The 26,005-nt window shown below is 41.7% G+C and overlaps 1 protein-coding gene across 5 annotated transcripts in view; it reads right to left on the bottom strand.

Moving 5' to 3' along the window:
• Zbtb44 (zinc finger and BTB domain containing 44) overlaps positions 1 to 25,252 on the bottom strand; it is a 46,166-nt gene extending 20,914 nt beyond the window's left edge. For 2 of the 5 annotated variants that reach the window (XM_006510216.4, XM_006510217.4), the window contains exons 1-2: positions 24,014 to 24,795; positions 659 to 1,732 (exon numbers count right to left, since the gene is read on the bottom strand). In XM_006510216.4, the coding sequence (XP_006510279.1) occupies positions 659 to 1,676 (1,018 nt within the window). In that variant the 5' untranslated portion in view covers positions 1,677 to 1,732; positions 24,014 to 24,795. Of the gene's footprint in view, positions 1 to 658; positions 1,733 to 24,013 lie in introns of all 5 variants that reach the window. The other 3 variants (NM_001115130.1, NM_172765.3, XM_006510215.4) reach the window with 2 other exon arrangements.
• Positions 25,253 to 26,005: the final 753 nt, after the last annotated feature.

The following is a 26,005-nucleotide window of genomic DNA, read 5'->3' as shown; positions in this document are numbered from 1 at the left end:
GTCTCGAAAAAAACAAAACAAAACAAAACAAAACAAAACAAAAAAACCTTACAGTGCTGATACTGTTTTGAAAAAAAAACAAAAACAAAAACCCAGGGGCTGGAGAGATGGCTCAGTGGTTAAGAGCACTGACTGCTCTTCCCAAGGTCCTGAGTTCAAATCCCAGCAACCACATGGTGGCTCACAACCATTCGTAATGAGATCTGACACCCTCTTCTGGTGTGTCTGAAGACAGTGCTACAGTGGACTTATTTATAATAATAAATAAATCTTTGGGCACGAGTGAGCGGGATTGACTGGAGTGGGCAGAGGTCCTAAATTCAATTCCCAACAACCACATGAAGGTCAAAACCGTGTACTCAGATACATAAAATAAAAAAATCTAAAAACAAAAAACCAAAAACCAAAAAACCCCAAATCATCAGCCAGGTGTGGTGGCTCATGCCTTTAATCCCAGTACTCTGCAAGCAGAGGTAGGTTGGACCTCTCTGAAACCTGGCTCTAAAAAACAAACAAACAAACAAACAAACAAACAAACAAATTCAATTATGCTTTAACTCCACTTTAAAAATGATTTCTATAGGACTGAGCACATAAAATAAAAGCTGAAATCTTTGAATTGACCATAAAAAGCTTAAGAAAACAGAAAGCATTATACCTATAGAGGAAGACTGTGGACTGATCAGAAGGTCCTCTTGAACTGGTTCACTTCCGGGCACTGTCTGCTGATCACTCAGTGAGCTCTGAGATGCACTAACAGGCTGGGACACTTCCTCATGGACCTCCTCATCACTTAATCTTTCTACTTTGACCCGGACATCTTCTTCTGTACCTAGAGGCAAGGTGGGTTTTGTGCTCTCACAAGTCACATAGTCAGCCACTCTTCTACCTGCCTCGGATGGGCCAGGCAATTCTAAAGTCCGGGTATTTTCTGCCTGCTTTGCTTTCTCAGGCTGAATCCTTCGATCTATTCCAAAAGGGAAAGTCCAAGGAAAAGCTAAAGAAGAGTCAACTGGCTGACTTCTATTTTCTGCATAGGAAGCTGAAGAATTCAGTACCTGGGGGGAACTTGTTTGGGTGCTACATTTCACGGGACTCTCGGGAGACATAACAATGTAGCTTTTGCGCTTCCTCCGGGACTCTCGGCAGACAGGAATGGTCCTCTCCACAGCACTGCACTCTGAAGACACTGGAGAAATGCTTCCATCTCGAGAAGTAAAATTGCAGTTGGAGCTATTTTCTTGTCCAGCATCTAGACTCTTTTCTGGTTGGCTATTAGGTGTATTCCACAAAATACTTGACTTCATGAACTCTGAGCATGTACTAGCAACACTAAACATTTGCATATAGCTGGCTGCCGCTAGAACATCAATAATATTTTCCGTGTTAATTGACAGAGTGGCTGTGTAAGCGTATTCTAAAAGAGGTATAAAGCCAGTCACTGTAACATGATGCAGATCCAACACATTTTTGTTCTCATCTTCTGTTTGGCCAACAAGTTTGGTTCGAAAGAAATCACTGCAAGCTGCTAGTACTACCTTGTGAGCCCGGAAGATTTTGTCCTGGACACGAATAGTGATATCACAAAAATGTCCATCATTTCGGAGCATATTTAGTTTCCCCAGCATTTCCTGGCTGTGGGAAGAGGAGCTGTGAGTAAATGTTTTCACACCCATCTTTTTTTTCCCTCTTCTATTGATGCTCTTCAAGGATGCAATGAATCTGAATTATCCTAAAAAAACCAAAAACAAAAGCAGAAAACAAAACATCAAACGACAGCGTAATAGTTGAAATGAACTATTTATACTATTTTCATGTAGGCACTGTGCCAAATAAAAAGCCTAAAGTAAGATATGGAGAGAGAAAAACTTCAGGCATGGAATGTATTAAAAATACATTTTCTGCTCTGTTGTCAAATTCCTACAATCCTAGTACCATGAAGGTTAAGGCAGCAGGCTGCCACAAGTTCAAGGACCTCCTATGCTATACAGTAAGTCTGAGACCGGCTTGGGCTATAGGGTAAGATCCCGTGTCATATAAATAAAATGAAGGCACTAATAAAAATATATTCTCTAAACCATCAACCAGTGGTCTATAAATTACTATATTAATGAGAGGCATTTTAGGGGGCTGGTGAGATGGCTCAGCAGGTAAGAGCACCCAACTGCTCTTCCAAAGGTCCTGAGTTCAAATCCCAGCAACCACATGGTGGCTCACAACCATCCGTAACAAGATCTGACTCCCTCTTCTGGAGTGTCTGAAGACAGCTACAGTGTACTTACATATAATAAATAAATAATCTAAAAAATAAAAAAAAAAGAGAAAATGAGAGGCATTTTAAAACATCAGTTAAATGACAATTATAGAGTGCTTTTATGTGCCAGTAACTACTGTAAATATTTAACACATGATAATCTTTTGACTGTCATTGACACCTTGGTCAATAGGTATTTAATTATTCCTGCTTCCAAATGTGAACAAGCAGCAAATTTTGTTATGCAAGCATTACATAATAATTCTGTCAAATATTTTACTCAGATAAATGTACAGAGGGAAACGGGAAGAGAAAAAGAAAGAGAAGATTTCAAGATTTTCAAACAGTCTGACTAATCTAATGGCAGGAGACAAAACTGCTCCTGTTTGACATCATGATAAAGGATACCATGAGATGGATCCTATGCCAAGAAAGTAAGAGAAATGATGCCATAGAAATAATGGCATTGACCAAATTCGAACCAGCTCTAGGAACACTTATTCTGTTATATGGATTAAAGGAGAAAACATTGTCAATTAAGACTGTTAAAGACAACAACCAAAGAAAGCCTGCTCCACATATTCTTAAATACAAGTAATCACAGGCATACATAGTAGTGCATGTCTGTGATCCTAGCTAGCATTCTGGAGCAGTAGCATTAGGAAAATCACAAGTTCAAGGCTAGCCTGACATACATGATGAGTTCCAGCCAAACAGGGGTACATAGCAAGATTCTGTCTCAAAAACCCAAAATAACAACACCCCCAAACCCAAACTTAAAAACAAACAAACAAAATCCCAAAGTAATCACAAAGAGATAATATAGTTAGGACTGATCTAGGCACAAAATAATTTAATGGATTTGATAATTTTTCTCTCACACAAACAGGCCATGGCTGTATGTCAGTAAACTGGCTACTTCTTTTAAAGCTAGTCCATCAAGAGAGTGCTTTGATTTCAGTCACATGATTGAGAGCAGAATGACTTCAGAGCAAATGACACTTATGACCCAGGGACAATCTGCATGACACACAGGCATTAAAACAATAGGAAAGTAAACATCGCCGGGCGTGGTGGTGCACGCCTTTAATCCCAGCACTTGGGAGGCAGAGGCAGGCGGATTTCTGAGTTCAAGGCCAGCCTGGTCTACAAAGTGAGTTCCAGGACAGCCAGGGCTATACAGAGAAACCCTGTCTCGAAAAACAAAAAAACAAAAACAAAAACAAAAAAAAAACAAAAAAAACAAGGAAAGTAAACATCATAGTTTGAAAACGTGTCTCACAATGCTAAAATGAGACACTTCAAACATGATTTGGGTGGATGCCCTGGTACTGTATCAGCCTTCCAAGTAAGTACAAGGCTATATTTTCTTAAGGAGGGAGTGGAAAACTTTTCCAACCTGGTGTAACCTCCATTTTCCAGAATCAAAGAGCTAGAAATTAGAAAAGGAGTTTTGCCAATAATCAGTACGTTTTGCATGCCAACTCCATTCAACTCTTTTCTTCTTTTTTAAAAGGAAAAACTAGTGATTGCCCTCACCCACATGATCCCAATCACAGTAAGCACTCTCGATGGCACAACCTAAAAAGCAGAGGCCTGCTTTATCTTTATCCTGGGCCTGTTATACTTGGACGAGCTCTAAAGGACATGAGTCCGATTTGAAAGCCAGCCAAGATGAGGAGATATACCACTATTTTCCAACAGAAGATAACAGCAAGGGCGGAGTGATTAAAAGTATAGGATGGAACCACAATACTGGACTGGCATCTGGTAGTGATATGAACTTTAACCTTTGTATTTTAATTTCTGCAGCAGTACAACAGGAATAATAGAACCTATATTGGGCTGGAGAGATGGCTCAGTAGTTAAGAGCATTGACTGCTCTTTTAGAGGTCCTGAGTTCAATTCTCAGCAACCACGTGGTGGATCACAACCATCTGCAATGAGATCTGATGCCCTCTTCTGGTGTGTCTGAACACAGCTATAGTGTACTCACATAAAATAAGTAAATCTTTAAAACAAAAAAAAAAAAATCTTAAAAAAAAAAAAAGAACCTATATCACAGAATACTGAGGATAATCAAATACACGTTTCAGATGGTAACTAGCAACAGTGAAATTCAGTAGTTGGAACAGTAGTAGTCTCTCCCAATTCTAACAGGTCCAGAAAGGACAACTAGCTCCTTGGGATCCTCAGCCCTGAGATCACAGGTACATGACACCATGACCGACATTTTATGTGGGTGTTGGTAAGGAACTCAGATGCTCACGCTTGCTTAATAAGCACTTCTCTTTTTCTGTTTCTATCTTGATTAAGAATCCGGTGTACGGGATTGGTCTGATGCTGTTTGTAATCAAATGCTAAATTCTGTACTCCAAGGTCTGGTTGCTCCAAGACAAGAGGATTCTCATGTATACCAACTTTTGTTGGGTGAACCTTGCTCTCCAAGTTAATTGGTCAATAAAAGCTAAACCCGGTAATTGGTCAATACAGAGAGGTAGGCAGGTTTTCAGTTACCTGACTGAAGGTCTTAGGCAGAGAGGAGTGGAAGAAGAAAGGACAAGGAGTAAAGGGAGTCTCCATGAGGGGAGATGGACCATGAGCAAATGGCCAAGAGACACAGCAAGAAACAAGCAATGTGTATCTAGATAGTAAGTTAGAATAGCTCCAAAACCTGTCCAATTTAGGCTTACAGCTTGTAAATAAAATGCTTGGATTGTGTGTCTTTTTAAAAAAAGATTTATTTATTTTTATTTATATGAGTACACTGCAGCTGTCTTCAGACACACACCAGAAGAGTACATAGGATGGTTTTGAGTGGTTGCTGGGAATTGAACTCAGGATCAGGACCTCTGGAAGAGCAGTTAGTGCTATTAACCACTGAGCCATCCTCCAGTCCCCAGATCGTTTACCTTTTATACAGCCTGGCTAGAAAGTATAATTCATTTACAATACAGTGTTATAGACAATCTCATACATGCTGTGTGTGGACATAGGTTTTTAGTTTTTGTAGGTATATATACTTAACTTCAAACAACATCTCCCCATAAGACATAATGCCTTTACTAGAGTTCACATCCTGGAAAAAGGTAGAAGACTTAACATCTATACGGACTCCTAACATGTCTTCCACATCCTGTATTCACATCTAGCAGCAATCTAGAAGAGAACTTTTTTTCAAAAATTTATTTTTTTATTGGATACTATATTTATTTACATTTCAAATGTTATCCCCTTTTCCAGTTTCTCTTCTGGAAACTCCCTATCCCACCCCTACTCCATTTCTATGAGGGTGCTCTCCCACCCACCCACTCCCACCTCACTGCCCTGGCATTCCCCTATAATGGGCCATCAAGCCTTCACAGGATCAAGAGCTTCTCCTTCCCGATGCCAGACAAGGCCATCCTTTGCTACATATGCGGCTGGAGACATGGGTCCCTCCATGGGTACTATTTGTTTGGTGGTTTAGTCCCTGGGAGCTCTGGGCTCTGGTTGGTTGATATTGTTGTTCTTCCTGTGGGGTTGCAAACCCCTTCAGTCCTTCCCCTAGCTCCTGCATTGGAGGTCCCCATGCTCAGTCCAATGGTTGGCTGCGAGCATCTACATCTGCATTTGTCAGGCTCTGGCAGACAAGCTATATCAGGCTCCTGTCAGCAAGTACTTCTTGGCATATGCAACAGTGTCTGGGTTTGGTGTCTGTATATGGGATAGATTCCCAGGTGGGGTAGTCTCTGGATGGCCTTTCCTTCAGTCTCTGCTCTGCTCTTTGTCCCCATATTTCCTTTAGATAGCAATTCTGGATTAAAAATTTGGAGACCAGTGGGTGGCTCCATCCCTCAACTGGGGACCTTGTCTAACATCTGGATATGGTCTCTACAGGTTCTCCCTCCCTTTTGTTGGGCATTTCAACTAATCTCATCCCCTTTGGGTCCTGGGAGCCTCTTGCTTTCCTGGTAGCTGGGACTTTCTGGTGGCTACCCCCAGCTCCCCATTCCCCACTGGTACACCTCTGTTCAATTTCCCTGTCTCCTCCCATACCTGATCCTCCCTCTCTTTTCCCCCTACCCCTTCTCTCTTCCTCCCAAATCCCTCTCACCCTCTACCTCCTGTGAGTATTTTGTTCCCCCTTCTAAGAAGGACTGAAGCATCCACACTTTGGTCTTCCTTCTTCTTGAGCTTCATATGGTCTGTGAGTTGTATAAGAGGTATTCCTAGCTTTTTGCCTAATATCCACTTAACAGTGCGTACATACCATGTGCATTCTTTTGTGACCGGGTTACCTCACTCAGGATGCTATTTTCTCGTTCCATCCATTTGCCTGTGAATTTCATGAAGTCATTGTTTCTAATAGCTGAGTACTCCATTGTGTAAATGTACCACATTTTCTGTATCCATTCCTCTGTTGAAGAACAGCTGGGTTCTTTCTAGCTTATAAATAAGGTTGCTGTGAACATAGTGAAGCATGTGTTCTTATTATTTGCTGGAGCATCTTTTGGGTATATGCCCAGGAGTGGTATAGCTAGGTCCTCAGGTAGTGTACTATGCCCAATTTTCTGAGGAACCGCCAGACTGATTTCCAGAGTGGCTGTACCAGCTTGCAATCCCACCAACAATGGAGGAGTGTTCCTTTTTCTCCACATCCTCACCAGCATCTGCTGTCACCTGGTTTTTTTTTTTTTTTGTTTTTGTTTTTGTTTTTCCGAGACAGGGTTTCTCTGTGTAGCCCTGGCTGTCCTGGAACTTTGTAGACCAGGCTGGCCTCGAACTCAGAAATCCGCCTGCCTCTGCCTCCCAAGTGCTGGGATTAAAGGCGTTCGCCATCATGCCCAGCTTGAGGTTTTTATCTTAGCCATTTATGTATATGAGCACACTGTTGCTGTCTTCAGACACACCAGAAGAGAGCATCAGATCACATTTCAGATGGTTGTGAGCTACCATGTGGTTGATGGGAAATGAACTCAGGACCTCTGGCAGAGCAGTCAGTGTGCTCTTACCTGCTGAGCCATCTCTCCAGCCCTAGAAGAGGACTTTTAACTGAGGCTGCCCAAACCCCAAGCCAGGCTACAGTTATCTACTGCACAGAACACCAAGAAACATGCTTTAGAAACACTGCAAAATAACAGAATGGACTAAACACACACACACACACACACACACACACACACACACACACACTCACACACACAGGCAAGCAGGGAAAGCTGTCCTTTTACCAGCAGCCCCTGAGAGCCTGGCTATTCATTTCCTCAGTCATTCCTGAGTATGGCTAAAAAGATTAGGAGGGACCAATAAATAGCAGAAGAAGTTAATAAAGAATGATTCTGGCTTTCCTTACAAGGAAGAAATATCCTTCCTTCCAGTCAACAAAGGAACCATCTTATCAGACTACACAATTCTTCTATGTAGGGTGCATGCCTCTTCACAATCTCTATATTCCTTTTATCCACTTCTCAAACCATGAATTAAATTATAAACCTTCAGTAAAAACTGCTCTATTGGAAGGCCTATAGTCATCAAGAATATCACAGGTCAACCTCTTCCTTATTCATTCAGTTGAGTGGATACTTATCTGGATAGACTTGGCAAATCGACTCACTCATCTCAATACAAACAATACAAGTGTTTTTTCAGCGTTACTGACACCTTTTGGTGCTGCCTAGAAGTCTTTTCCCATGAAACAAAAAATACTTCAGAAATCAACCATGAATTCCTACAAGAGATAATCCACAGACCTGTCCACTACCCAAAACTTCTCTCCAAAGTTATAATGGTTTATAGTCTCTGTTTCCAAAATAATCCAACAGGTCTCACAAGGCTTTGGATATCACCTTTATATTCTGTGTATAACCCTCAATCTTCAGAAAAAATTGGAAAGCTCCACTCTACCTTAAAACATCTTATCAAGCCATCTCTGCAGGTTCAACAAGAGGGGCCCTAACTCAATGCCTTACGCTCCTCCTCCCTCTCTCTCTCTCCCTCTCCCTCTGTGTGTGTGTGTGTGTGTGTGTGTGTGTGTGTGTGTGTGTGTGTGTGTGAAGTTCAGCTCACTGTGGACGACAGCATTCCCTAGTTGTTGGGACTGTACAAATAAATGAAAAAAGGACACTGGGCAACAGCACACATTCTTTGTCCTGATTCTTGATTGTAGATGGTATGTTACTAGCTGCTTCAAGCTCCTGTTACCTAACCATCCCTGTTATGACTGGCTATACTCTTGAACTGTAAGCCGAATAAACCCTTTGTCACTTAAGTTGCTTTTATAGTAATAGTAATTTGTCACAGCAACAGGAAAGAAAATAAAGATAATGAGCACCTTTGTGCTTAAGTCCTTTCAAATTATTCTACCACAGGCTTTTTCTCAACACTAGACTCTTAGTTAGGGTTTTACTGCTGTGAGCAGACACCAAGACCAAAGCAACCTTTTTTTTTTTCTTTTCTTAAAAGATTTATTTATTGTTGTATGTAAGTACACTGTAGCTGTCCTCAGACACACCAGAAGAGGGTGTCAGATCTTATGACAGATGGTTGTGAGCTACCATGTAGTTGCTGGGATTTGAACTCAGGACCTTCAGAGTTGTCAGTGCTCTTAACCACTGAGCCCTCTCTCCAGCCCAAGGCAACTCTTATAAGGACAATATTTAATTGGGGCTGGCTTACAGGTTCAGAGGTTCAATCCATTATCATCAAGGCAGAAGTATGGCACAGTCCAAGCAAGCATGGTGCAAGAGGAGCTGAGAGTTCTATATCTTCCTCTGAAGGCTGCTAGTGGAAGACTGACTTCCAGGCAGCTCAGGATGAGGGTCTTAAGCCCTTGCCCACAGTGACACACCTACTCCAACAAGGCCACATCTCCTTATAGTGTCACTACCTGGGCCAAACATATATAAATCACAACTGGTTTCTGTACCAAACCACCTGCCTGGTCTTTGTAGCTTGATTCTTGAACGCCTGATCAGAGTTCTAAGCTGGTCAACATTTTCTGGCACCCTCCTCATATCTCACCCAAGATCTTATAATCAAACCTTAAGACTGTATCCTCTTAAAGGACCTACAAAGACAACCAGCCTTTCCAACTGAGAAGGGTTAGGTTAGCCTCACTGCAGCTATGCTTTCAGGATTCCTGTCTCAGACCTCTCAACCGAAGTTAACCTTTCACACTATACCAACAAATCTACAGATGACCTGCTCCTCTTCAAAAAGGTAAAAAGCCCCTATGTCTGAAAGAGCAGGAAGGTCTAAAGAGACCTTCCACTTGGGCATTACTCTAAATACTTCAATAATCTGCCCATGGATCAGACTATTCAGAATGCCCTAACTCTAGCCTGGAACAAATATCTTCAGGGGCATTTCTAAGATTAAGTATACTTCCAAGAAATTTAACCTTGTATTTAAAAACTGCTGAGTGGGTTGGAGTGATTTCTCAGCTGTTACAAGCACTGGCTGTACTTCCATAAAACCTGGGTTTTGTCCCCAGGACCCACATACAGCTCACACTTTCAGTAACTCCAGTCCCAAAGGACCAGATGTCCTCTTCTAGCCTCCTGCATGCATTTAGCGCACACTCATATAAGTAGGTAATAGCTGGGCATGGTGGTGCACGCCTTTAATCCCAGCACTTGGGAGGCAGAGGCAGGCGGATTTCTGAGTTCGAGGCCAGCCTGGTCTACAGGGTGAGTTCCATGACAGCCAGGGATACACAGAGAAACCCTGTCTCGAAAAAAAAAAAAAAAAAAACCAAAAAAAAACAAAAACAAAAACAAAAACAAAACAAAACAAAAAAAAGAAAAAGAAAAAAAAGAAAGTAGGTAATATGCCCACACATGAAGAACAAAATAATAAAAAATAAAAACTATGACTATAATGTTTAAATTCTAAACAGTCCTTCTCTTTTGCTTTCCTTGTTTTTCTTCTGGGTCAGTATATCAGAGCTTTTATCTCCAGCTGTGTGGTAGTCATTCTTTTTTCTTATTTTCTTTTAAAAATGTGTTATATGTAAGTATACTGTAGCTGTCTTCAGACACTCCAGAAGAAGGCGTCAGGTCTTGTTACAGATGATTGTAAACTACCATGTGGATTCGAACTCAGAACCTTTGGAAGAACAGTGCTCTTAACCGCTGAGCCATCTCTCCAGCCCCATTTCTTTTACTTAGACTGTGACTTTGTGATCTCTATCAACTGCCCTGAACTTCTTTTATTCACTGTAGGAACTGCATGCCCTTTGTTACCACAAGTTACTCTACTCTGTACTACAAAACTAATAACCAAAAAGGCATAAAAGCATGAACTACACAAAATCACTCTAGTTCCAGATTGTTGAATTTATGTGCTCACATCCCTGTCTACAAGACTCATGCTGGGCTGGAGAAATGGCTCAGCAATCAAGAGCACTTGTCATTCTTAGAGAGGATCCAGGTTCAGTTCCCAGAACCTACACTGTAGCTTACAACCAACCATCTGTAACTGTAGTTCCAAGGGATCCAATACCTTCTTCTGGTTTTCTTGGGCATCAGGCAGGCATGTGGTATATACCCATAGATACGTGTAAGCAAACACTTATGCACATAAAATAAACATCTTTTTTTAAAAGTGTAAAAAAAAAAGGCATCTCATCATAACAAACGTTTTTGACTGGGTAACTATTCACACTATCTTTCACATTCAAACAACATTCATTGACATCATTGTTATTCATGTAAAGGATCAAATTCTCAATGGTAAATCCCTACCAATATTCAGACCAATAATCTGAACTAAAATAAATTCAAGCACAGAATTTACGGGTAAGTTGGTGGATTGAGAATTCCACCAGTAAGACTCAATGAAAGAAATAGTCACAATAAAAACACAATAATCTTTATTCCTGTAAGAGACAGTACCTAGTACCTGTAAATTAATTTGTTAGTTCCAATGGAATGCAGGCAGGAGTGGCTGGGAATCAACTGACCCAAGAGGCTCCAATGAGGGTGGTAGAAACTGCTGGGGTAGTGCTTCTCCTCCACACATACCAAGCCGGGGGGGGGGGGGGGTCAGCTGCAGGAGCAAAGGCTGAACATCTACTGATGTGAAGCTGGATACCCAAGAAGCTGGAGCCAAGGTGGAAGATTAAGCAAAGTCCCTGAGAGCCCCCAGACTTAACAACCCCTACCCCAGGCCAGCTTCATAGAACACTCAAGGGTAGAACTGCAGTAGAAGCAAGAGCTGGCTGGGACCCTAGGCTCTACATAGCTGCCCTGGTTGTGGAAACGGGGACTGAAGTGAGTTACTCTGACAAGACTGGTGGTCCTTAACACCATCAAGAGCTCCTGCTCATGCCTGGCCCTAACATCGTCATCTAGAGAACACCAAGGAGGAAACAGAATCACACACTCAACGCAGTACAGCTGTGCCAGAAACTTACTTGAAAGCTTACCTGGTCTAAATTCGCTGGTGCAGTACACACCCCAAAGCTGGTTTTATGAGTTTGAACTGGGATTGCAAACTGAACACCTCCATGACTCAAAACTTATCCCCCAACGAAGAACACTAATGCAAAAAACCTAATATATTATTACACTTTACCTCTTGGTTTAGTATTCTTACATTTGTCTTTTTAAAAGACAATTTAAAACTTCACTATTGCATATCTCACAATACTCTTGCTTTAGTTTAAAATCACTTGGCTCTATCCAGTCTCTAGTTGGGCATCTCCATTCCTATGCACAACTCATATATTCTTTCTTATTCCTAACCTATCTTTCTTTATACTTTTGAACCAAAAACTCCCATAGTTTTAACAATCTGTAAAATCTGTAGATCAGAACAGGATCTTAAGCTTCCTCTGCAAGCTTGTCTCCCTCTTTGATTTTTTTTTTCAAAGTTGATCTACTATATTACTTATCTCTATCCTCACATTCACTCATCCTTCTTTCTCCCTCTATGAATCTTAGTAACTGAAGTCCTATTATACATCATACTATCCTTATCCTTGTTCCTTTAGCCTCCAACTGTTTAAAAAAGGGGTGGTGGTGGTGGGAAGGACTACTGTTGTTTTCAAGTTAGTATGGCAACTGTATAACTGTGTAACTGTGAATAGTTAAGAGCTGTGGTTGTCCCTGCAGTTAAAATTCTACCTTAGGAGAAGATATACAGGAAATGCCAAACACTCTGGGCCCTTGATCTGAGATTATAACTTCTGAACCATTAACTATCTCAACTCTTCTACAACCTAGCCCCACTTGAACATTGCAAATATTTCAACTGAAGGAATACAGTTAATAAAAATTCTGGTCAATAAAATAATCCTAACACAATAATACGAAAAACAAGAAAAACTAAGAAAACTAAATTCCTCCCAAAGTTACTAATCCTGTGGTATTGGCATCCATCTGAGAGTGAATTAGATGAAATCCGAAGTAACAATAAAATATAATTATAGACCTGGGTAACAGCAGTGAGCAAGTAACCATGCCACATACTCTGAATACTACTTACTACCTTTGCACTGAAATTAACTCTAACAACTATCTGAAACTCACTACTTTAAAATTCAGCCTAAAAATTTCAGGCCACAGTGAAGGCCTGATTGCTCCATCATGCACTAATATAACCTGAATGGCATCTAGCTCACTTCCCAATGGAGACCTTGTTCCTCTCTGAAACTCTGAGCTGGATGTCTACACTTATTTCTTTTAGCATTCTAGTTTTTTAAACTCCAACCAGAATGACCCATTATCTTCTGCATTCTAGCAATTTTCTAGTCCCAAATTTTAAACTCTTCCACATTCCTGATGCTCAGACCTCCATGTGCATACCCACTGCACTCATGTGCACACAACACACATACACACAGTGCAAAAAAAAAAAAAAAAAAAAAAAAAAAAAAAAAAAAAAAAAAGAAGAAGAAAAAGAAACCTCACAAGGACAGTAATAGCAATTTATATTGATGCTAGGTTTTTTCACTATATATACAAGCTATCAGCTCCAATCTCCTTTTAGATGTTTTTAGGCTTCCACTTCTCCCTCATACTCTAATATAAATTCTACTTCAGTAAAACCAATTCTGGATCCTTATTCTTTAAATACAACTTCTGACATCCTTTTTGGAAGTTATACTTGAATGCTCTCACTAGGTTAAATTCTATTCTTTTGCTCTCTATACCCCACATTAGTGCAATGTCTTCTATTTCTGTGTCATTTGCCATTTATAATGTGTCTTAGTCACTGTTCTACTGCTATGAAGAAACACCATGACCAAGACAACTTATAAAAGGATATATTTAATTGGGGTCTTATTTACAGCTTCAGAGGTTTACTCCATGCTCATCATGGAGGGAGCATGTTGGCAGGCAGGCAGGCAAAATGCTGGAGCAGTAGCTGAGTAATAGCATCTGATCTGAAAGTTGCAGGGGACGGGATGGGGGTTAGGGGTGGGGATAGGGACTGGGGCCTGGGCCTGGCGTGGACTTTTGCAACCTCACCTCCAGGGCTGGAGAGATGGTTCAGCAAGTTAGAGCACTGACTGCTCTTTCAGAGGTCCTAAGTTCAATTTCCAGCAACCACATGGTAGCTCACAACCATCTGTAATGAGATCTGGTACCCTCTTCTGGTGTGTCTGAAGATAACTACAATGTACTTACATACAAAAATAAATAAATAAATCTTAAAAAAAAAGTATACCTCCAGTGACATACCTCCTTCAACAAGCTCACACTCCCGAACCCTTCTCACACAGTCCTACTAACTGGGAACAAGCATTCAAACACATGGGGACCAATCTCTTTCAAACCACCAAACAATGTGTTTTCAAATTATCCACATCTTAAAAACCTTTTAACATCACTGTGAAACAATCAAACTGAGAACTTTGTCTTTCAATTAAATTCCACCTTAATTTTACTACTAGGCTATTGCTTTCTCTCTACAGAACTCCTGAGACAGTTGTATCTGGATTATGGGTGTAACATAATATCAATGTAGTTTACCAGTTCTGTCCTCTCCACAGATAATTATGATCAATCATATATATGTTCCCAGCATAGATTCCTTTAAAACCATTTTCTAAGTGCTTTAGTTGGGTATAATTGATAAGACAATGAGGTACTCCTACTTGAAATATACAATTTAAGATTGGTATGGTGGACCTATAAGAATACCAGCAGAGGTTTTCATTTAGAAAAAAGAAAGAAAGAAATTATTTCTTATTTTCTGACTTTCTGGAACAAGGTCTCACTATGTAGCCCTTGGCTGCCCTGGAGCTCACTATGTAGACCAGGCTAGCCTCAAACGCATAGAGATCTGACTGCTTCTGCTTCCTGAGTGCTTAGATAAAGGCTCATGCCATCATGTCTGGTTCAAAACTGGTACTTTTTTTCATTTCCTTCTTTTCATTACCTTCAGGTAAACAGATCAAAGATAATTTAGTAATGAGGGTAGAAATAAAAGAAAAACCTGGGAAAAGTTGTAACCAGATACTGTGACATTCCAGAGGTCAAGCAGATTGTATACTTCAAAGAGTGATTAATACAATTGTCTTAGTCGGGGTTTTTATTCCTGGACAAAACATCACGACCAAGAAGCAAATTGGGGAGGAAAGGGTTTATTCACCTTATACTTCCACAAGAAGTCAGGACTGGAACTCAAGCTGGGCAGGAAGCAGGAGCGATGCAGAGGCCAAGGAGGGATGTTACTTACTGGCTTACTTCCTCTGCCTTGCTCAGCCTGCTCTCTTATAGAATCCAAGGCTACCAGCCCAGAGATGGTCCCACCCACAAGGGGCCTTTCCCCTTGATCACTAATTGAGAAAATGCCTCACACCTGGATCTCATGGAGGCAGTTCCTCAGCTGAAGCTCCTTTCTCTGTGATAACTCCAGCTTGTGTCAACTTGACATACAAAACCAGCCAGTGCAACAATCAGATGCTGAAAGGGCAAAGATATAAAGCAAGGGTTTTTTGCAGACAGCAAGGTTGGTGGCATGCATCTGTAATCCCACAGTAATGTGTGTGGTGGAAACAGATGACTACCTGAAGATCCTTGGCCAAGTGGTCTAGATAAACTAGTGAGCTCTAGATCCAGTGAGAGAACCTGTCTCAAAACTCAGGACAAAGGGATAGCTCAGCAGTTCAGAGCCCTTGCTCTTGCAGAAGATCAGGTTCAACTCACGGTATCCACACGGCAGCTCACAATGGGCCAGGACATCTAATACCCATTTCTGATTTACAGGGGTACCATGCACACACATGGTAAGACATCCTTGCAAGAGAAACAGGGAGACATGCAGGTGCCTGCAATCCCAACACTTGGGAGGTTGAATAGGAGTGCTGCATATGTCAGCATGGACTAGACTGAAACTGTCTCCAACCCATCAACCAACAGACCAATCCAAACCAGAAGGATGGCAAGGAGCCACTGACAACTCAATTGAAATCAGAGATCAAAACTGGTAGCAAGAATGACCTAAGGCTTTTTGAGTTACACTTAAGATACATTTCATAAACTTAAGAAATGATTTTTTATTGAAAACAGTAACAATAATCACTAATAACAAGTGCCTAGTGATGTTTAAATTATTTTTTCACATTATAGGATTTCATTTCACATAACCATGAGATACACATTATTTAGAATCTTAATTTTGTTGGTAAAGAAAATGAAGTGTACCAAGAAAAAAAAAAGAGCCTTGGGAGTACTTGTTGCTCTTTCCAAGGGTCCAAGTTCAGTTCTTAGCATTCACATAGCTCACACTGCCTATACTTCCAGCTCTAAGGGATTCGACACCCACTTCTGGCCTCTTGGGCACCAGGATCGACTCCAGAATAAGTAAATCTTCTGGCCAAGAACATCTAAGACACTAATATTAAATAAAGAAGTTAATGTAGCTTTCAAGCAAGAATATAATTCAAACTTAATGTTTCTTTCTATTTGTATTTATTTATTTATTCATTCACTCCACATCCTGATCATAGACTCCCAACCTCCTCTCCTCCCAGTTCCATCCTCACAATTCCCTCCCGCCACTACCCTCTCACAGAACTAAGTGCATCCTCCTTCACTGAGGCCTGCCTAGTTGTCAGTCCAGCTAGTGAGAGGGATCAATGACAGGATTCAAGGTAAGAGATATCCCTTGCTCCAATTGTTAGGAGACCCACATGAAGACTAAGGGCACAGCTGCTTCAAATGTATAGGGGACCTAGGTCCAGCCCCTATACACTCTTTGGTGGATGGTTCTGATTCTGTGAGACCCCATGGGCTCAGGTTAAGTTGACTTTGTAGGTCTTCTGTGGTGCTCTTGACCCCTCTAGCTTGCTCAATTCTATCTCCAACTCTTCTACAAGACACCTCCCTACCCCCACCCCTGCCCCCCACTGTGGCCCGCTCTGCAGGTAGCAGTGGGACTCTGCAAATGTTTCCATCAGCAGAAGAGGCCTCTTTGTATTTTTAAAGGCAAACATAGGTGCAGTCACTAATGACTAAACTAAACAGTGGCATAACACCTGCAATCTCAACCCTGGGGAAACTGAGGTAGGACTGCCGAGTTCGTGGCTACATACTGAGTTTCAAAATAGTCTATATATACTACACAATGAAACCCAATCTCAACAAACCAGCAGTAATACCATCAACCCACCCATGGCTAAGACTAAAGATTTTCAGCTCCTGATGTAAAATGAAGTATTTTTAATATAAAGAACAATAACGAACAACTTCTCCAAGATTTTCAGTTTAACCTAGGTAACTTTTAGTCAATCCTTATTTAGTGGGATAACGGTTTCATAATGAATCTAGAGGCATTTAAAACAAAAACATTTCATAAAACTTACATGAACTGTGTTCTATAAGATGTCAGTAAACCACAGGGAGAAATTATTTTTGATACATGTAATAGTTGTAAGGGTATTAAAATTACTTTTAGGAGCTTAATTGTCTCTTAAATAATGAGGAAAACTCCCTTTACGAGTCTAGGAGAGGGCCAGAAGAGGGTCGGTGGTTAAGAGACCTCTTAACTCCTGCTGCTTGAGAACCTGAGTTTGATTCCTACCACAATGGCAGGTGGCTCACAACCACCTGTAACTATATTCACATGCTCATATGCCCTTCCCCCAATATCAATTTTTAAAAACTTAAAAAAAAATCTTAGAAAGATGAGCTAGAAGTCCAGAGGATTATTGTACGCAAAGACAGTATAATTTATTGGTGTTTAATCAGTTGTCAGTACTTTTAATTCTTTGAGAACTTCATGTATTTTGATCACATTCTCCCTAACTCTTCCCATATCCACCATCATCTCCCTACCCACCACCCAACTTTCAGTTTTCTTTTTCTCCTTCTTTTTCCATGAATCCAGTTTATGTTGCCCAACTTACTCTCAGAAATGAGACCTGCCCTGTAGTATGGTCAACTTACCAAGAGTCTTAACATTAAAGAAAACCACTCAACAGCTGTCAAATATCACAACTCCTCAGGTAGTGGTGGGATTCTGCCTGGTTTAATCTTGTGTTTAATCTTAAGTTTACAGGAGTAACTATCCTGCTGTGTCCAGAAAGTACTACTTCCTTGAAGTCAGCCACCATCTTTGGTTGGCTCTTACAATTTTTCTGTACCCTCTTCGTAGAAGATCCCAAGCTTTGAGAGGTAAAAATATATACATCTCACTTAGGGTTGAGTATGTCATATCTCTTACTCTCTGTACACTGACTGCTTGAGGATATCTGTTAGCTGCCATAATACTGGAGGAGTGGAGGTGGTTGTTCTGAAGGACTCAAACTTTATTGCAGTTTTGCAACAGGACCTCATGCAACAACTCAGGGTGGCCAAAACTAGCTTAGGTCTAGGATGGCCTTAATCCTCTTGCTTCCAACTCTAGAGTGCTGACATTACAGGTTTCTGCCTGTCACTACCTCACTACACAGTGCAACTACCTCACATGCTGGGACAGTACTCTTCTCCACTGAGCTACAGCCCCTGTAATACTGGTTCTTAATTAAGAATAGCTATTTAATCATCCCCCCTCACATAGTACTGTGAAAAATTTCAAATATAGAGAAAAAAATTTAAAACACTTATAGTTAATTATCTAAATAGCCATCCAGGCCTAGCTATACTCTGTAATATACTTTTTTTTCTATTTATCAATCCATCTTGATTTCTGATACAGGGTCAGGCCTCCCACATTCCTCAGAAGGGGAAAATCTAAGGATTTATAATAGATATGACAAGTACTTGTGACTTCTAGAATACAATTTCAGTGTTCCTATAGAATAATGTTAGTCATGCAGTTCTTTATGTATAGTGACTGAAAATAAGCTCTCACGGTCATGCCTTGCTACACTCAGTTGTGAGATACATAAAGTAGGTAAGAATTTTGAAGATACACTTGAATTTAAAACCCGAGTATGCCACTCACTAGCAGTGACATCTAAGACATACCATTTAATTCTCTAGAAGAGAATATATAGAATATCAGTTTTCTTACTTGCAAAATAAAATCTAAGTGTTAAAATGAGCTTTTAAGTGAGATGATTCACAAAATGTTTAATGTAGCTGGTATACAGGAAGGGTACAACAAATGCTAGCAACTATAATCTTATTAGCCCACTTAAACATACAATAGGCTGTCGTTGCTGCATGACTACATAGACCTACTTTAGACAATCACTGAGCTCTCTGAAAACTATGTGAGCACAGTATTTTAGATCATATAGTTATGGATTTTTACTAAATTTGTCTAATCCAAATAAAATGTGCTATCTTCACCAATCACATGTCCAAAAGTCCTTTATATCTGCAGACAGCATATAAATGCCAGTTTTACTGTGTAGTATAAAAGCAAATATTCATAAAACCTCTATCAATTACATTCAGCTTTAAAGATGATTGGGTGTGGGTGTAAGGAAGGTCAAAGTTTCCTGCCTACCATCGTCTCTTTCTTGGAGACCATCTACTGGCTAGACTGGCTGTCTACCAAGTCTCAGCAATCCTGCTACCTTTACCCATGTACCAAATCCAGGGCTCCCAGCTCTCCATGCACTGGTGCTAGGGCTCTTGAACCCAGGATGGCATACTTGCTACACTTTACCATGAAGCCAATACTCATCCCATAGAACAGGATTTTTTTAAGTAAGAGTTGCAGTTTTTCTTTCATAAATTGTTACTTAAATTATGACACCTGCAAAAGCAAGCTTCAAAAGTACTTCTCTGAAAATTTTCAAAAATTAGCCAAAGGAATCTGGATGTAACTGTAATACTTAAAAGTACTACTATGTGGCTTCAGCCTACCCTACTGTAACTCTCTGGCACTTGGGCCAATATGTATATATGGATGTACATATATATGTATTGGATAGTACTGAGGTCTCAACTTAGGCCCTTGAGTGAAATATCTTGAGTACAGGTTTGTTTGTTTGTTTGTTTGTTTTTTAAGATTTATTTAATGTATATGAGTACACTGTAACTGTGTTCAGACACACCAAAAGAGGACATTAGATTCCCATGTGGTTGCTGGGAATAGTGCTCTTAACCACTGAGCCATCTCTCTAGCCTTTGAGTAAAGTCTTTAAAAGGCATAGTTTTTGTAACATTATTTTGAAGTATGTATGTATTTTATATATTCAAAACTAAAACTCTAGGATAGAGAGACGGCTTAGCAATGAAGAGTACTTACCATCCATGCAGAGGACCCAGTACCCCATATGGGAGCTCACCAACCAACTGTAACTTTAGTTCCAGGGATTCAAATACCCTCTTCTGGTCTCTGAGGGCACTAGGTCCACATGAGGCACACAGACACATATGCAGGTAAAACATCCATACACATAAAAATTCTTAAATCTTAAAAAGAATTCCTTAAGTCTCCAACTTTAATAAAAATCTGTAGTATTGGTACTGCAATTAAAAAAAAAATGATTTAGAGTAGAACACAAATAAACATACTCTTGTTAGCAAGATCTTCATTTTTTGACAAAAGAATCAAAGATGATAAAGTCTGTCCAGGTAATTTCAATTGGACATCTCTATCACACTATGAACTCATGATTAAACAAATGCAAAAGTGGCTAAGTGTGGTGGCCCACATCTTTAATTCCAGCACTGGAGAGGCAGCAGGAGGATTTCTGTGACTTCCAGAGCAGCCAGGGCTATAGTGAGACCCTGTCTAAGTAAATAAATTTTTAGTTCTAGCCTTTCAAGAAACAGTAATACGGGGCTGGTGAGATGGCTCAGCGGTTAAGAGCATTGACTGCTCTTCCAAAGGTCTTGAATTCAAATCCCAGCAACCACATGGCGACTCACAACCATCCATAACAAGATCTGACGCCCTCTTCATGTGTCTGAAACAACTACAGAGTACTTACATATAGTAAATAAATAAATAGAACTTAAAAGGGTAGACATGATTATGCCAAACTTTCAGATCTTTGTTTGTATAAAGCATTTTTCACGGAAATAAGCCAAGACTCCCTAGATAAACAGCCCTTTCCACAGCAAAAGCATCCTAGGATACCCTGTACCAGAAAGTGCTGATATAGTGGACAACCTGCCTAAGTATCAAAAGACATTTCAGTCAGTTTGAAAAGATTTCCACTGGGCTGGAGAGATGGCTCAGTGGTTAAGAGCACTGACTGCTCTTCCAGAGGCCTTGCGCTCAGTTCCCAGCAACCACATGGTGGTTCACAATCATCTGTAATGAGATTTGATGCCCTCTCCTGGTGTGTCCGAAGACAGCGACAGTGTACTCTTCAAATATACATGTATATAGTAAATAAGTAAAATCTATAAAAAAAGATTCTCATCTACAAACTGGGAACCAATGTGGCCCTCAAAAAGGGCCTACTTGGTTATAAAATGAATAAATTAAAAGTCCCTAGTAGTACTATCACCCCAAATCTAATGTTCATAATGGCTATCACAATCCCCCTAAAATGAAAAAAAAAAATCAACTTGTTTAACAATTTCCCCATCTCTTTAAAAATCAATATTAGCCATGCAGTGGTGGCACACACCTTTGATCCCAGCACTTGGGAGGCAGAGGCTGGCGGATTTCTGAGTTCGAGGCCAGCCTGGTCTACAGAGTGAGTTCCAGGATAGCCAAGGCTATACAGAGAAACACTGTCTTGGAAAAAAAAAAGAAAAAAAAATCAGTATTAAACTGATCAAGCATTTAATCTGCATTTTTAGGAAGAACTTTAGAGCCGAGCAGTGGTGGTGCATGCCTTTAATCCCAGCACTTGGGAGGCAGATTTCTGAGTTCGAGGCCAACCTGGTCTACAGAGTGAGTTCCAGGACAGCCAGGGCTATACAGAGAAATCCTGTAAAAAAAAAAGAAAAGAAAAAGAAAAAAAGAAAAGGAAGAACTTTAGGATACATCATCATCATAATATCTAATAAAGAAAAATATTTCAGGGAACTTCAATAAAGTAACTGATTAAGAGCTAAAAAATCACTAAGCAAAGTATAGTCAGAAGTTACTTGCTTCTCATCAGAGTACTGTAAGACCACATATAATCAAACTCTCAAACAACACCTTCATAAAAGACCTTGTAGTTACCACTTTAACCACGCAGTCACATTTAACATTACCAACTGTGTGGTGTCCCAACACTATAAACCTCCTAATATATACAATTATGAGATACAGGGTATCATCCATTTAAATACTCTTGCCAAGTAAGGTTTCCCTTAAACAAATGAAATCTTTGTTCCAGGGATGCCCAATCTTTTGACAAGATGCTATCACCATTATCTACAAAGTTTTCAAAGAAATCGTGCAATTCATGAAGTTATAAGCGCGCGTGCACACACACACACACACAAACTAGTATTTTCAGTTTATAACTTTGTGTTGGGATGTATTCACAGATATCCTTGCCTTTGGATACAACCATGGACCAGCAGTTGGACAGGTCTAGAACCAAACTTTTACTTAACAAGAACAGTAAGTGAATTGACACTCAAAGACAAGGTCAAAGTTCAAATATGTAGCCAGATTCTACAGAACAATTGGTCAGTTAAGTGCCCAGAAAATGGAAAAGTGGTCTGGGTACCACCCTTTTTAACAAAAGGTATGACTAAGTATATGCAATCACCACATGCAACACTATAACCTTGATTGACTACAGCTGTGGAAACACTTAGGAACAACAGAGTAAATCTGAATACACATATTTTAATGGACATTGTTAATTTGACTTGGTATTTTTAGGAAATAAAAGAATCAAACATGGAGCCTGGTGGTGGTGGCCACATTGCAAGCCTAGTGTTTGGGAGGCAGAGGCAGGCGTTGTGATCACTTGAGTTTAAGGCTAGGCAGTCTACAGAGTGAGTTCCAGGCCAGCCAGGGCTACACACAGAAATCCTGTTTCAAAAAACAAAACAACAAACAAACAAAATCAAACATGGTGGGGGAAAAAAAATCTAATCCCAACCAGCACTTAGGAGGAAGAGGCAGACTGTCTCAACAACAGCAACAGTAGCAACCACAAGAAAAACTGGCAACAATGCAGAGAAAAAGGTTGACCACCAGTCTGGTATCTATGTTCACTGCATTTTCCCTGACAACTTCTGTGAAACTGAAAACTTCCAGGCCATAAAAGAAATTTATATTACTACTGAGAAGTACAGCGGAAAAAGCCATCTTACCCAGGAATGTCTCTGGGTTCAATTGTCAATTGGGCAACCTGGGGCAAGTTACAATTAATATTACTAAGTTTCTGTCAATTCTATAAAACTCAAAAGTAACTATATCACCAGGTTCTAAGAATAAGACTATAGCTCTAACAAAGCAAAGCATTGTTGCACAAAGTAAGTAAACCTGGTTTTTGTAATTAATAAATACAAATCATCACAAAATACAAATGGATTAAGAAAACACTCCTTTTTATATTCCATGGGGAGAACTACAAAGACATAAACGAATATTATAAATCAACTGGAAATCAAAGTAAATAGGAACAAAAAAATCAAGATCTATGTAGTACTTTTTAAATCAAGAATTACCAAAAAGGCAAAAGGAAATATCAAATCTTTATCCAGCCTCTGTTGTCTATTATATGGTATAGTTCGCTTTGGGTATTAACTTATCTCTGCAAAAAAATGCTAATAAGCGGAAGTTGAGAATTTTTCTGAAAACACACATTCAACAGATTAGTATGCTTATATGCTTAAAAAAGTAGTTTTGGTCTTAATTTCTGTAAGTTCCGTGAAAGTACGTAAACATCGCGGTTTTCAATAGATTCTGGTTAAGGTTTACAAAAACCAAACTGATGCGATTTCCTTTAATCAGTTGTAACTTAGTTGTCATTTCACTTGCAGGTAACCCCTAGCTTTTTGTTAGGCCGACAGTAAAAAGACCAGCTACAGAGTGATCCTCAGGTAGGTGGGAGGGGGTTAGAAGTGTTTGCATTCTCTATTTCTTTTTAAGAAAAGTGCCGTTCCGACGCGGGCGAGTAGGGCAGCCTGGGAGAGGAAGGAATAAACAAGTCTAGGGCTCGCGCGTAGACCAGGTGAGCGGGTAATAAATGGCCCGGCAGCACAGCATTTGTTATTGGGCGGATTTTCTGGCCGATAGGCTCCCCTGGAAGATCTGGGTGACGGCTTCAGGTCCGCTGGGACCAAGGCCAGTCCCCCTCTAAGGATTAATCGCCAATGAGGGGGACCCTGTGGGTGCCTCCCAGCACGAATCAGGGTGACAAACCAGGTTTCCTCTCCCTCCCGCGTCCAGGTGGGTGACAAGTGGTGTCAGTCCCCAGGCCGGCCCGCCGTCTCCCCACTGGCCCTCCCCTCCCGTTACCTGCGGGCGGCGGTGCCGAGGCCCGGAGGCCTGCAACTGCTCCTCCTCTTCCCCGCCAGGCTGGGGCGGCGAGGTGGCGGTGGCTGTGGCGGTGGCGGAGGCAGCGGCGGTGGCGGCAACCCGGGGGGAGGGGGCGGAGCGCGCGACTGGCTCCTCTCCTCCCCCGGGAGGCTCAGGGGACCCTATCTCGGGCCGCCGCTCCTAGGCCAGTGTGCAGCCTGGGACTGGGCGCGCATGGCGGCGCCACTCACCCGCGTGGCCGCGAGGTGCGAGAGTGCGAGGCGCGAGGAGAGCGCCGGGCGCCCGTGGGCCTGAGGGGAGGAGCGAGGGGCCCAGCCCGCTGCGCACGGACGGCCGTTGGGGGCGGTTGGTCGAGGGCGGCCGAAGGCTCGCTCGCGCTGGCCGCGGCGGGGCGGGGTGGGGAAGGGGAAAGGGACTGAGGGGAGAGGACGGGAGGCTGGGAGGGAGCCGCCGCAGCGCGCGTGCGGGCGTGCGGGCGGGCGGGCGCCGCCGTAGCCGCTCGTTTCACTCCAGCCTGTTTGGGGGCACTTTGTTTGTGTCCCACAATGCTCCGCGCGGCCGGCCGGCCCGGCCTAGGGAGAGGGAGGGGCGGGGCCGCGCTGGAGGCGGTGCGCGGCTATTGCGCAAGCGTAGTGCGAGCTGTCCTTCGCCGGTGGTGCAAGCCAGACGCTGAAGCACAGCGGGCCTTGACCCAGTCTGTGTGCACTTGTCTGTGAGCTTCGTATGCATAAGCGCCATGAGGCCTGTCGGGTTGTCGTCCCGTAGCTGTGGTCTGGTCCTGCGCCGAAGGAAGCCAGCGTTAGGATGATTTGCTTTTCTTGGAGCTAAAAACCGAAAGAAACTCTCTTCCCCGGGTGGTTTCTGTAGCAGCAAAGCACTCCAGCATTTCCCGGTCGGGAAAGGAATCTGGGTGGTGTGGCCATTTTTCACACGTGGAAACTGAGGCCTATTAGGGCGTGGCCACGAGGGCCTCTGAGAATCTGGCGAGCTCCCCTGCTTTCTCCCCGATGATCAGCGATCCCCCGCAAGGGTTACTACCGAGCGTCTTGACAGGTCTAGCAGCCTTGTCGTACTTTGAGGTTGCCATAGCATTTTTCTGATTACCATGGCAGGAAGTGCAGTTCTGAGCAGACCAGAAAAAAAAATTGGCTCCCATGTCTTTTTTCTTTCCCCAACACAGACTGGCTTCTAAAACCTAAAGCAACTGTGAACTATTCCTTCCCTTACGGTGAATCCCGTTCTAGTACACAGTCTCGCCCTTGGGGAAGGGAATGTGTGGATCACCGAAAATTGACTGTTCTTCTCTAGAGGGTTACTGTCTGAGTTTCGGTCGCTGTAAAGTCTGCCTGTAGGATAAAATACCCTAAGGTGTGGCTACCTCGGACCTCAGGGAATCAGACCTGGCGATTGGGGGCACTGGGGGCGGAGTGGGTATTCCTGGAGGCAAGTGGGATTGCGCCCCAGAAGAGGAGAAGGGCAGGATACCAGTCAAGACCGCTGCAATTTGGGTGCTGGGCATGCTATGTACCTACACCTCCAGTTTTTAAACCGAAAGACTTCTTTGTGCAAGGTAGGTTGATCTCCCAGCTGCATTAGACACTTGGCTGCCTCTGACTTAAACCACCCTCTACCAGAGCACCCAAAGCGATGAAATTTTTCAAAATAATGTCAACAAAATCAAAGTCTATGCTCCAACAAATTTTCAAGAGTTAGAAAGTATTTAATCCTTGACAACCTAATCTACAACTTTCTTAATATTATTCTATCAAGTTTTTATTATTCCATTTCAGTGATGAGCAACATCAGAAAACAAATCGGGCCTGGCTTTACAGTGAGATTTGAAGAATCTTACTAACTACGGAGGCGCCTGAGCTAAAAAGGCCCTTGGTAGAGTGTGTACTGAAAACATATGTCATGGAAAAACAAGGGGAGAAGAATCTAGTGGGAATAAAGTAGACAAATAAAGCCTGT

This window comes from Mus musculus, chromosome 9 (assembly GCF_000001635.26).
Source record: "Mus musculus strain C57BL/6J chromosome 9, GRCm38.p6 C57BL/6J".
Taxonomy (NCBI): domain Eukaryota; kingdom Metazoa; phylum Chordata; class Mammalia; order Rodentia; family Muridae; genus Mus; species Mus musculus.
Note: the sequence above shows the minus strand (reverse complement) of the source record. Positions and strands in the feature narration are given on the sequence as shown.